Source organism: Salvelinus alpinus, chromosome 3 (assembly GCF_045679555.1).
Source record: "Salvelinus alpinus chromosome 3, SLU_Salpinus.1, whole genome shotgun sequence".
NCBI lineage: Eukaryota > Metazoa > Chordata > Actinopteri > Salmoniformes > Salmonidae > Salvelinus > Salvelinus alpinus.
In genome coordinates, this window is record NC_092088.1 from 56,600,962 (window position 1) to 56,614,027 (window position 13,066).

Consider the following 13,066-nt stretch of genomic DNA (forward strand, 5'->3'; position numbering starts at 1 on the left):
TAACCTAATTGACAGAGTGAAAAGAAGGAGTCCTGTACAGAAAACAAATATTCCAAAACATCCATCCTGTTTGCAACAAGGCAATAAAGTAATACTGCGAAGAATGTGGCAAAGTAATTAACTTTTTGTCCTGAATACAAAGTGTTATGATTGGGGAAAATCCAATACAACACATTATTGAGTACCACTCTCCATATTTGCAAGCATAGTGGTGGCTGCATCATGTTATGGCTATGCTTCTAATCGTTAAGGACTGGGGGGGTTCAGGAAAAAAAATAAACAGAATGGAACTAAGAACAGGCAAAATCCTAGAGGAAAACCTGGTTCAGTCTGCTTTCCATCAGACACTGGGAGATTAATTAATCTTTCCAGGTGTGGAAAGTGCTTAGAGACTTACCCAGAAAGACTCACAACTGTAATCGATTCCAAAGGTGCTTCTGCAAAGTATTGACTTAGGGGTGTGAATATTACAGTACAATTCAAAAGCTTGGACACATAGTCATTCAAGGGTTTTTCTTTATTTTCTTACTATTTCTACATTGCAGAATAATAGTGAAGACATCAAAACTATGAGAACACATTTGAAATCATGTAGTTACAAATCTAAATATATTTTATATTTGAGATTCCTCAAAGTAGCCACCCTTTTCCTTGATGACAGCTTTGCACACTTTTGACATTCTCTCAACTAACTTCATGAGGTAGTCACCTGGAATGTATTTAAATTAACAGGTGTGCCTTGTTAAAAGTTTATTTGCGGAATTTCTTTCATTCTTAATGTGTTTGCGCCTATCAGTTGTGTTGTGACAAGGTAGGGGTGGTATACAGAAGATAGCCCTATTTGGTAAAAGACCTAGTCCATATTATGGCAAGAACTGTTCAAATAAGCAAAGAGAAACGACAGTCCATCATTACTTTAAGACATGAAGGTCAGTCAATCCGGAAAATGTCAAGAATTTTAAAATATCTTCAAGTGCAGTCGCAAAAACCATCAAGCGCTATGATGAAACTGGCTCTCATGAGGACTGCCACACGAAAGGAAGACCCAGAGTTATCTTTGCTGCAGAGGATACGTTTATTAGAGTTACCAGCCTCAGAAATCGGCAATTAACTGCACCTCAGATTGCAGCCCAATTAAATGCTTCACAGAGTTCAAGTAACAAACACATCTCAACATCAACTGTTCAGAGGAGTCTGCGTGAATCAGGCCTTCATGGTCGAAATGCTGTAAAGAAACCACTACTAAAGCACCCCAATAATAAGAAGAGACTTGCTTGGGCCAAGAAACATGAGCAATGGACATTAGACTGGTGGAAATCTGTCCTTTGGTCTGATGAGTCCAAATTGGAGATTTGCAAAGAAAAAGCCATATCTCAGATTGGCCAATAAAAATAAAAGATTAAGATGGGCAAAATAACACAGACACTGGACAGAGGAAATCTACCTAGAAGGCCAGCATCCCGGAGTCGCCTCTTCACTGTTGACGTTGAGACTGGTGTTTTGCAGGTATTCTTTAATGAAGCTGCCAGTTGAGAACTTGTGAGGCGTCTGTTTCTCAAACTAGACACTCTAATGTACTTGTCCTCTTGCTCAGTTGTGCACCAGGGCCTCCCACTCCTCTTTCTATTCTGGTTAGAGCCAGTTTGCGCTGTTCTGTGAAGGGATTAGTACACAGCGTTGTACGAGATCTTCAGTTTCTTGGCCATTTCTCGCATGGAATAGCCTTCATTTCTCAGAACAAGAATAGACTGACGAGTTTCAGAAGAAATTTCTTTGTTTCTGGCCATTTTGAGCCTGTAATCGAACCCACAAATGCTGATGCTCCAGATACTCAACTAGTCTAAAGAAGACCAGTTTTATTGCTTCTTTAATCAGAACAACAGTTTTCAGCTGTGTTAACAGAATTGAAAAGGGTTTTCTAATGATCAATTAGCCTTTTAAAATGATAACTTGGATTAGCTAACACAACGTGCCATTGGAACACAGGAGTGATGGTTGCTGATAATGGGCCTCTGTACGCCTATGTAGATGTTCCATTTTAAAAATCTGCTGTTTCCAGCTACAATAGTCATTTACAACATTAACAATGTCTACACTGTATTTCTGATCAATTTGCTGTTATTTTAATGGACAATAAATGTGCTTTTCTTTCAAAAACAAGGACATTTCTAAGTGACCACAAACTTTTCAACGGTAGTGTATATGTAACAAAAAAACTGTAAATACAAAAATGTTTAACAAAGTTACTTTTGTCCTACGAGAGGGGTAGATAGGCCAATAAAAATAAATCTACCAACAATAACTTTCCCTGGTGTTGCCGCAGTGTAACAAATTCATTGGCACTTTGGTACCACTATTGTAAATCATTATGACAGGTCTGGAGGTGTGGTGTTGAATACAGTACATTTACAGCATACATTGTGTTTGTGGAGTAGAGGCTTGTACGCGCCAAGAAATAAGCAGGATATTTTTGTCATTATATCCCATCTATCTCTGTGTGGTGGCTGATGGTTTCGCATAAGGAGTGAACTGGGGGGCTGTGGGACTGGGTTGTCGAAAGGCTTTGGGGAGAAAGGGGGGTAGTATTTGTATTAAAGGACCCTCTACCCTGCTGTTTCCTTGTGGCCCACTCCCAGAGGAGGTTCTCCTTACCGCCTGATCACTACACCACCTGATTGTTAATGAAAAAAGGCCACAGTAGAGCTTCATCACTGTGTAATGCAATATCTGAGAGTAACAGAGTCTGTCCTCACAACGAGGACCCCCACTCCCACAGGGGACCAGGGAGGACAGAGGATACGGGAGGGGAAAGGTCCATCTGGAAAGAAGGATAGTGAAGGGAAGGAGCAAGAGAGAGGGGAAAGAGAGTGAGTGAAAGGGTTGAGATGAGAATGAGAGAGAGTGAGAGGCACTGCAGGGATCAATTACATGGGTTGTGAGTTATCATGTTTGCTGCCCTGGTATGTGGGTTTATTGCAATGGGACATAGTCGGAAGAAACAGGGAGCTTATTAAGCACCAGAGAAGAAGGAAAAAAATTGATGAGTAAACCTGGGGGCTTCCTCTTCTCCTCTCATTCATTTCTGCTTGTCAGGCACTTTCAGTTGCAGACCATTAAAGTGGTGAGCAGGGTAACTTAAAGCAATGATAATTGAGAGGAGAGACTGGCTCGAGACACTTTATACATATCACTATAGAGAGGCTGGACACAGCATTGAATACTGCGCCATGAACTGCAACACTGATGAAACTGATCACAAATCATCATAGCTGACATCTTCTCACACCCATTCAGAAGTTATCACACATCTTCACACTCATTTAAGTGACTGTGAGTATGTACATGACTCACCGCAAATTATCACAGCAGATTAAAACTAATTTAAAATCCGTCACAGTGATGCCACAGACATCATACCGTCTTTCAGTACAGGGCAACACCCCTTATAATTCATCAGACCTCCAGGAAACTCCACTGAGACCACCATCGACTAGGTTGCTCCATAGGTTCATGGACTCATACTGTGGCATTGTACACTCATCATCACAATGACAAATTCATTACCCTGACGCTAACCCCTACAATCTCAGTTGACTCCTTGCTATGGACACTCAAAACAGCTCATCATATGCTTCACTAGCTCAACATCATTCCCCATTGTCCTCCACCATTCCCTCCCTACCCACAATGGACTAGAACCACTCAATTGATACTTAATCAAGCACCTAAAAAACCCAATTTACTTCTGGCATCCAATAATACCATCTCATCGCTGTGTTCCATGCCCTCTACGCTCGGGTGATTCAGCACTGTCTGTGTCTGTATAGCCCCCCCCCCCCCTCCAACGTAATATTAGTTCCCCTTGAGCCCCTGTGTCTGTACAGCAAACAAGGCCCCAAAGCTAGCAGATAGGGATGCATACAGGATTTGTGTGGGAATGTGTTTTTTAATGGCTCCCTTCTGTAGAGTTGGATCATTATCTATGAATCAGCTGATTATTTACCCTCTGGTTATATCACCAGTCACCTGCATCATGGCTGGCACACCCACTGAGGTGCAGGTTATATGGAGGGAGGTCAAAGCTGTACAGGTGGACATGTATACTATCCATATGGAGGGTGTAATTGAAGCCTTGGTTTAATCAAGTCCCTCTCTGACCATCCGCTGATTGCTAATGGCCCAGCCAGGGTACATAAAGGTGTTTAAGGGATGGGACTCACGGTCTGCCAAACCTGGCAAGCTAGAGGCCCCCTTTGGATCTGTGGTTAACCCCACCGACTGCTTACCATTTAATCAATACTCTATTTTCAATGCAGATATAAGGTGTGAGAAATAAATTAGAGGTTTTAACTGGTTGGCGTAGCAGAGTCACACCAGTAGAGCCAACTTGGCTGTTGATGTGTAGCGTAAGCATGAAAAGTCATCACATTTCCTCTGTTATTCCTGTGGAAGTAGGCTAACAGTCATAAAAAGGCAATTAACATTCTAGTCATTTAGCAGATGCTGTTATCCAGTGACTTACAGTGCCTTCGAAATCCTGCTTACTTCGAAGTATTCAGACCCCTTGACATTTTCCACATTTTGTTAGGTTACAGCCTTATTCTAAAATGTATTACGTTGTTTTTTTCCCCTCATCAATCTACACACAATAACCCATAATGACAAATCAAAAACAAGGTTTTAGAAAAAACTGATTTCACATTTACATAACTATTCAGACCCTTTACTCAGTACTTTGTTGAAGCACCTTTGGCAGCGATTACAGCCTCAAATCTTCTTGGGTATGACGCTACAAGCTTGGCACACCTGTATGGGAGTTTCTCCCATTCTTCTCTGCAGATCCTCTCAAGATCTGTCAGGTTGGATGGGGAGTGTTGCTGCACAGCTATTTTCAGGTTTCTCCAGAGATGTTTGATCGGGTTCAAGTCCGGGCTCTGCCTGGGCCACTCAAGGACATTCGGAGACTTCTCCCGAAGCCTCTCCTGCGTTGTCATGGCTGTGTGCTTAGGGTTGTTGTCCTGTTGGAAGGTGAACCTTTGCCACAGTCTGAGGTCCTGAGTGCTCTGGAGCAGGTTTTTATCAAGGATCTCTCTGTTCTTTGCTCCATTCCTCTTTGCCTCGATCCTGACTAGTCTCCCAGTCCCCGTCCCTGAAAAACATCCTCACAGCATGATGCTGCCACCACCATGCTTCACCATAGGGATGGTGCTAGGTTTCCTCCAGACGTGACACGTGTAGATTGATGAGTAAATATTTATATTTAATCCATTTAAAAATAAGGTTGTAACGTACATTTTGGGGGGAAAAAGTCAAGGGGTCTAAATACTTTCCGAAGGCACTGTATAGTTGGTGCATTCATCTTAAGATAGCTATGTGGGACAACCACGTCACAGTAAGAGCACTATATTTACACAAAAGTATGTGGACAAATTAGTGGATTCGGCTATTTCAGCCACACCCGTTGCTGACAGGTGTATAAAATAGAGCACACAGCCATGCAATCTCCTTGGACAAACATTGGCAGTAGAAAGGCCTTACTGAAGAGCTGTGACTTTCAACATGGCACCGTCATAGGATGTCACCTTTCCAACAAGTCAGTTTGTCAACTTTCTGCCCTGCTAGAGCTGACCCGGGCAACTGTAAGTGCTGTTATTGTGAAGTGGAAACGTCTAGGAGCAACAACGGCTCAGCCGTGAAGTGGTAGGCCACACAAGCTCACAGAACAGGACCGCCGAGTGCTGAAGCGTGTAGTGCGTAAACATTGTCTGTCCTTGGTTGCAGCACTCACTACCGAGTTCCAAACTGCCTCTGGAAGCAATGTCAGCACAATAACTGTTGGTTGGGAGCTTCATGAAATGGGTTTCCATGGCCGAGCTGCCACATACAAACCTAAAATCGCCATGCGCAATATCAAGCGTCGGCTGGAGTGGTGGACTCTGGAGCAGTGGAAATGCATTCTCTGGAGTGATGAATCACACTTCACCATCTGGCAGTCTGACGGACTAATCTGGTTTTAGCAGATGCCAGGAGAACGCTACCTGCCCCAATGCATAGTGCCAACTGTGATGTTTGGTGGATGAGGAATAATGTTCTGGGGCTGTTTTTCATGGTTCGGGGAGGCCCCTTAGTTCCAATGAAGGGAAATCTTAATGCTGCAGCATACAATGACGTTCTAGACAATTCTTTGCTGCCAACTTCGCGGTGACATTTTGGGGAAGGCCCTTTCCTGTTTCAACATGACAATGCCCCCGTGCATACAGCGAGCTCCATACAGCAGCAATTTTTCAACATCTAGTCGAAAACCTTCCCTGAAGAGTGGAGGCTGTTATAGCAGCAAAGGGGAGACCAACTCCATATTAATGCCTATGACTGGAATGAGATGTTTGACGAGCAGGTGTACACATACGCTTCCTGTGTGAGTTAGGGTTGTACGCTACGGATGTTGTAGAGAATTAACTTGCAGGATCAAGTCACTGCTTTGATGTTTGCAGAGAACGACAGGGTGTTGTCCAGGGTCAAGCCAAGGATCTTTGCACTCTGGGAGGGGACACCATTTTCATCCGTGATGGAGAGGTCTTTGAGCAGCTCCGTCTTATCAAGGTTGAGTTTGAGGTATTGGGCCGACATCCAAGCTGAGATATCTTACAGGCACGCAGAAATGCATGTCGCCACCTGGGTGTCAGTAGGAGAAAAGTAGTTCAGTGTTATCCACATAGCAATGATAGAAGAGACCATGTGAGGATATGACGGAGCAAAGTAACTTGGTGTATAGAAAGAAGAGGGTCTATAACCAAGACCTGGGGGACAACAGTAGTCACCCGGTAGGGGCGTCCTGCTAGGTAGGATGCAATCGAAGAATGTGCAGAGCCTGAAACGCCCAGCCCTGAGAGGGTGGAAAGGAGAATCTGATGGTTCACAGTGTCAAAGGCAGCTGATAGGAAGAACAGAGGAGAGAGAGTCAGCTTTGGCAGTGCGGAGAGCCTCCGTGACACAGAAAAGAACAGTCTCTGTTGAGTGACACGTCATAAAGCCTGACTGGTGAGGGTCAAGATGATTGTTCTGAGAGAGAGTTGGTCTCTCAGAGAGAGAATTGGTCAGAGACAGCATGCTCAAGTGTTTTAGAAAGAAAAGAAAGGGATGCCGGTCTGTAGTTTTTGACATTAGAGGAGTTGAGTTTTGGTTTCTTGAGGAGGGGAGCAACTCGGGCCATTTTGATGTCAGAGGGAATGCAGTCATGGTCAGGGATGAGTTGAGGTAAATGAGGAATGGGAGAAGGTCTACAGAGATGGTCTGAAGGAGGGTAAAGGGTCAAGCGGGCAGGTTGTCAGGCCGCCAGACCTCACAAATGCCAGGATTTAATATGCAGAGAGAGGGCAGAAAGAGACCAAGGCGTAGGGTAGTTCTGTGTGAATGGGACCAGTGGACTCAATCGGCTGAGTGAATGAGGAGCGGATGTCATCAACCTTCTTTTCAAAGTTGTCCACAGAGAGGGAGGGGAAGGGGTGGAGGACTAAGGAGGGAGGAGGTAGAAAGGAGTTTCCTAGGGTTAGAGGCAGAAGTTGCAGTCAAGTGGTGGGCGTGTCTGTAAAGCCTACCGGATGAGGAGCGAACAGGTATAGAAAACACATATGAGATCATCTGAAAATAACTAGGTAAGATAGTGTGAGAGAGTGGTGTGGAGCCTTCCACTCTTTCCTTCCTCGAACAACTCCGCAGAACAACTTGGCAATACTATCTTTGTTTCGGCGACGGTCTTAGTTTTGCGATGAGACCAAGACTGAAGTACTAATACTAATTGACTTGCAAGGGTGAAGAGCACACCTCCTGGTACTAATTGCTGATTGCCTAGGAGAGGAGAAACTCTAAGCTTCAGCTGAATCTGGTAATGAATGGTGTGTCTGTTGAACAAGTTGAAGAGACTAAATTACTTGGTGTTACCTTAAATCGTAAACTGTCATGGTCAAAACATATAGTTCCAATGGTTGTAAAGATGGGGAGAGGTCTCTCCATAATAAAGAGATGCTCTGCTTTTTTGACACCACGCTAGTTTTGTCTTATCTTGATTATTGTCCAGTCATGTGGTCAATTACTACAAAGAAAGACTAGTTAAGCTGCAGCTGGCCCAGAACAGAGCGGCATGTCTTGCTCTTCATTGTAATCAGGGGGCTATTATAAATATATTATACTATGCATGCCAGTCTCTCTTGGCTAAGTGTTGAAGAAAGACTGACTGGATCACTTATTAGTTTTATAAGAAACATTCATGTGTTGAAAATTCAAAATGGTTTGCATAGTCAACTTACACACAGCTCTGACACACACACTTACCCTACCAGACATGCCACCAGGGGTCTTTTCACAGTCCCCAATCCAGAAGAAATTCAAGAAAGCATACAGTATTATATAGTGCCATTATTTCATGGATTCCCTTCCATCTCATATTGCTCAAATGAACAGCAAACCTGGTTTCAAAAAACAGATAAAGCAAATCCTCACGGCAAATCCCTCCCCCTATTTGACCTAGATATTTTGTGTGCATGTGTTGATTTGTAGGCCATGTTTGCCGTTTTCAAATGTATGTAGTTCTGTCCTTGAGCTGTTATTGTCTATTAATATTCTGTATTATGTCATGCTTCATGACTGCTTTCGAAACAACTAATGGGGATGCTAATAAAATAACAAAAATTCAAAATAACAGGTAGCGGCTACTCTTCCGGGGTCCAAACAGGAAACAAAGCACAACAAATAAAATGCATAAAATACATAGTATACATAATATAATAACATAGTATACATAATATATGATGGCTCCTGCCCTATGAGCTGTTCCAGATCACGCAAGCCAAGAATTTGTGCAAGCCCAACTGCATAACGGGGTGGCAGGTAGCCTAGCAGTTAGAGTGTTGGGCCAGTAACTAAAAGGTTGGTGGATCGAATCCCCGAACTGACAAGGTAAAAATCTGTAAGAATAAGAATTTGTTCTTAACTGTCTTGCCTATAAAAATAAATAATACAGTGGAAATTACAATACAAAATATTAAAAAATGGCTCTCTCTTCACAGTCCCTGTTGTGCTGTAAGGTGTTCTTTTATCAGTTTTTTTATCTGGTTGTATTGCTAGTTTGAGTTACCTGGGGTGGCAGAGAGTTCCATGTAGTCATGGCTCTTTAATACTCTGTGTCTCCCAGCCTCTGGTCTGGACCTGGGGACTGTGAAGAGACCTCTGATTGCATGTCTTGTGTTGTACTGATGAGTGTCTGAACTGTGTGCCGACTGCTTGAACAGACAGTTTGGTTACCTTCAACACATCAACACCTCGCACAAAGACCAATAGTGATGCAGTCAATCTCTGCTCAACTTTGTGCCAGGAGAGACTGACATGCATGTTACTGACATTCGCCCTCTGTGTACATCTAAGTGCAATACGTGCTGCTCTGTTCTGGACCAACTGCAATTTACTTATGTTCCTCTTTGCCGCACTTGACCACACAACTGAGCAGGAGTCCAGGTGCGACAAAATTAGGGCCTGTAGGACCTGTCTGGTCGACTGAGATGTCAAGAAAGCGGCGCAACTGAATAAAGCCACTGATTACCAAAACAACAACAGTCACAATTTGCCCTGCCCCTTAATCCTGGTTGGTGTGTCAACAATCATCTGCAAGTCATGAGCTAGCCACAAGACAGTACTAGACAACAACAGATAAAGACAAATATAAAGATGACAAAGATTTTTGGCACATCCATTATACATAGCAATCTCTCAAGAGGGAACATTCCCAAAATATTATGCCTTGTTTTCTTGTCCTGTGGATTGGAGGAGGAAGAGGTCATTACTCGACCTAGAGCCCCGTGGTAATTGCAATTAGGAAGGGGGTTGGAGGAAACAGGCGACATGATAATCAATTTGAGGCTGTATCGGTAACAAGAGCTGCTGGGGGGCTCCAGCTCCCTATGAAGAGACCAGATGGCCCCAGCCCTGTGTGGGCCTGTAAGGGGGGAAGGGGAGAGACAATGGGAGGGAGGGGAGCATGTGCAGGAAGGGATGTATGGGGCAAACACTTTTAGCTGGATAGAGGATTTTTGTGTGTGTGTGTGTGTGTGTGTGTATGTGTGTGTATGTGGTGCGTGTGAATGTGTTTGCCTGAGAGACGATGCCATCTGCCAGCAACGCACTCGGGGTTCAGCAGATGTGTTCTCTGACACTAGGGGTGCAGCAGAGAGGGATGTGGAGAGGGTCCTGACACACCGCAGTCTACCTCTGTGGGAGAGAGGAGACAGACGGCTGAGTGACTGGACAGCTGCATGGCACATGACACCCACATACGCACATACACACCCGACCACAAATGCAAACACACACTGACTCTCTTGTACCGGCTCTATGAACACTCACTTTTGATTAGAAATTTGATTTGTTACTTTATTGTGTAACTATTTCCTTTTTTTAATGCACATTTTTCTTACTTTTTAACTCTGCATTGTTGGGAGAGGGCTCGTAAGTAAGCATTCCACGGTAAAGTCTACACCTGTTGTATTCAGCGCATGTGACAAATAAAATTTGATTTGATTTGACACACACAGATACAGGTCCACACATGCTAATACAGTATAAACACTCACATGCTCACACAGACAAACATAACTCAGAACTCTGTTTTTTTCCATTGGACCCTGAGGGTAAAGGCCCTTTTAGGGACACAGGAGGGGGAGGATGTCTGGTCAGGTTTGTCCTCATTTGGCTACTGTCCTATTATTGGTGTTAGACAGACTGACTGACTTCAGGGCCAGCAGATGACAGGAGAGGCATCTCCCAGGCAGCTGTAGAGTACTTCTCTCTAGACAGAATTGATGTGTCTGGTCATTGAGCAGAGTAGAGCAGAGCAGCACAGACAGACTGAGTGAAGGAGAACTTCCAGATCTCAGTGAAAGGTCACAGTGAACCCCAGCTGGCCAGACCGGCCCGGCCAGTCATCTGGGATTGGCCGCAGGGACCAGCGGGTACCCTGAATGCACATCTACAACCTTTAGAGAAGGCACTTCCTGTCTACAGCACCAGAAACAGTGTGTTAGTGTCTTCACTGTGAAGGGTGTGTGTGGCAGGGGTACTCTACTCTTCACAGACTTTAGTGTCTATCAGTTGTCTCTCTTTCCTGGGGCTAAGGTTTTACATTGAAATCAAAGTGTGAGAGAGTCAGTCTTATTCCCTCTTTGTTTATGGGTGTTGCTGCTGGTGGCAAGCACATGCAAGCTTAAAAACGAATAGACACTGTGGACATGAGTGACACCACCTGTAGCACAGTGTACGACCCACCCAGTGTCCTCATCCAGACAAGTGTTGAATCTTGTTAACACTATTTTCTGTGTTAACTATTTTCAAGCCGGCTTCCACCAACCAACTGCTCCCATTTTTTATTGCCGAAAAATGCTGTTGTTGCACCATTTTCCCAAAAATCTCTTGAAATGTTAATTAATGAGGGATCTGTAAGAAAGCTGCCAATTAGTGAGACCTGACAGATGAGCAGGCCGTGGTGCCGGATGCTTTGATGACTCCGACGTTCAGGAGAGCTGCATATTTGTTTGGCCTGCAGGGCTGCCGAGAGGAGGGGCACTGTTTGATTTAGGGCGAGAAACAGGGTAAGCAGTAAATGGGCGGCTTGATAGCAATCAGCAACGGCCAGGAAGAGATCATTATGGGAGAAATTTTCAAGGTTCCTAAAATATTTACATATTGCTTCTTTTTTCCATCCACTCAAATATTAGTTTGGTCAAGTGATGCATAACTCTGTCTAGCTCTCTCTCAATTTAGTTAGGTTCAATCAGGTTCATATTATAGACAGTGTTATCAATCTATATCAATCAATAGATCACGAATCTAGAGATGATGGAAAATGAACTAACCCTGTTGTCCTTTTTGTGACAGGCGAGCCCGCGGTGACGAGGGAGAACAACTGTCTGAACGCAGCCAAGGCCTGCAACCTGAACGACACCTGTAAGAAGTACCGCTCAGCCTACATCAGCCCCTGCACCAGCCGTGTCTCCACTGCGGAGGTCTGCAACAAGCGCAAGTGCCACAAGGCCCTGCGGCAGTTCTTTGACAAGGTGCCACCCAAGCACAGCTACGGGATGCTGTTCTGTTCCTGTCCAGCCGGCGATCAGTCGGCCTGCTCCGAGCGCCGGCGCCAAACCATTGTACCAGTCTGTTCCTATGAGGACAAGGAAAAGCCCAACTGTCTCTCCTTGCAGGCCTCTTGCAAGACCAACTACATCTGCAGGTACACAAGGATAAACAGTTGTCAGAGTACGTAATATAGTACACAGGCCTCTTGCAAGACCAACAACATCAAACATGTAACATAGCAAACAATCACATAGTCTCACGTGTCTGACTCCACATTTACAACACAGACTGACCAATGTCAATGTATGGATAAAATTACATTTAAGTCAACAGTGTATTTCCCCAAGCCGTCTTTCAGATAGCATCCTCTGTAATGTGAAGAGGTGCTACAGAGTACAGGTCCTAGCCCACCACCAAAGTGAGGGGGTGTCTAAGTTAGCACAGCATGGCGGTTGCTATCATACCTTCGAGGTGTGGGGAAATATACCAAGCCCTGATAAAAGCTGTGAAAAACACCATAAACAAACCTGTTAAGATAACTGGATACTATGTTGGGAGACTGCATCAGGAATAAACCATTACCATTCAACATGTAATGCATATAAGCAAACACTAAATATACCTACAATAACTGAGAGTATTCAGGTTAAGCAGTGAAACACTCCAATTCTCTTTCTGAATGCATGTATTTTCTGCCTTAAGTGTTTCATTTAGCTGTCATGTAGCAGTATTCAGGCTAGAATAACTGGGCAGGGGATTGGATGTGTTTGGGATAAGTGGCCTGTGTATCATTGGCAGTAATAGAGGCTGTATTGAAATGCAGTGAAACAGACTGGACTCAATGAGTGACGTCTGCCATTGCCTCTAGAGCTACAGCACTCTGTCTGGGATTAAATGGAGGCATTAGTGCAAATAAATTGGTTCCATTTCGATTCCAGCCTCAGGGCTG

At 44.2% G+C, this 13,066-nt stretch overlaps 1 protein-coding gene across 1 annotated transcript in view; it reads left to right on the forward strand.

Moving 5' to 3' along the window:
• LOC139570981 (GDNF family receptor alpha-1-like) overlaps window positions 1-13,066 on the forward strand; it is a 92,220-nt gene that overhangs the window by 50,024 nt on the left and 29,130 nt on the right. The window contains exon 4 of the mRNA XM_071393391.1: window positions 11,920-12,271. Within this exon, the coding sequence (XP_071249492.1) occupies window positions 11,920-12,271 (352 nt within the window). The remainder of the gene's footprint in view (window positions 1-11,919; window positions 12,272-13,066) is intronic.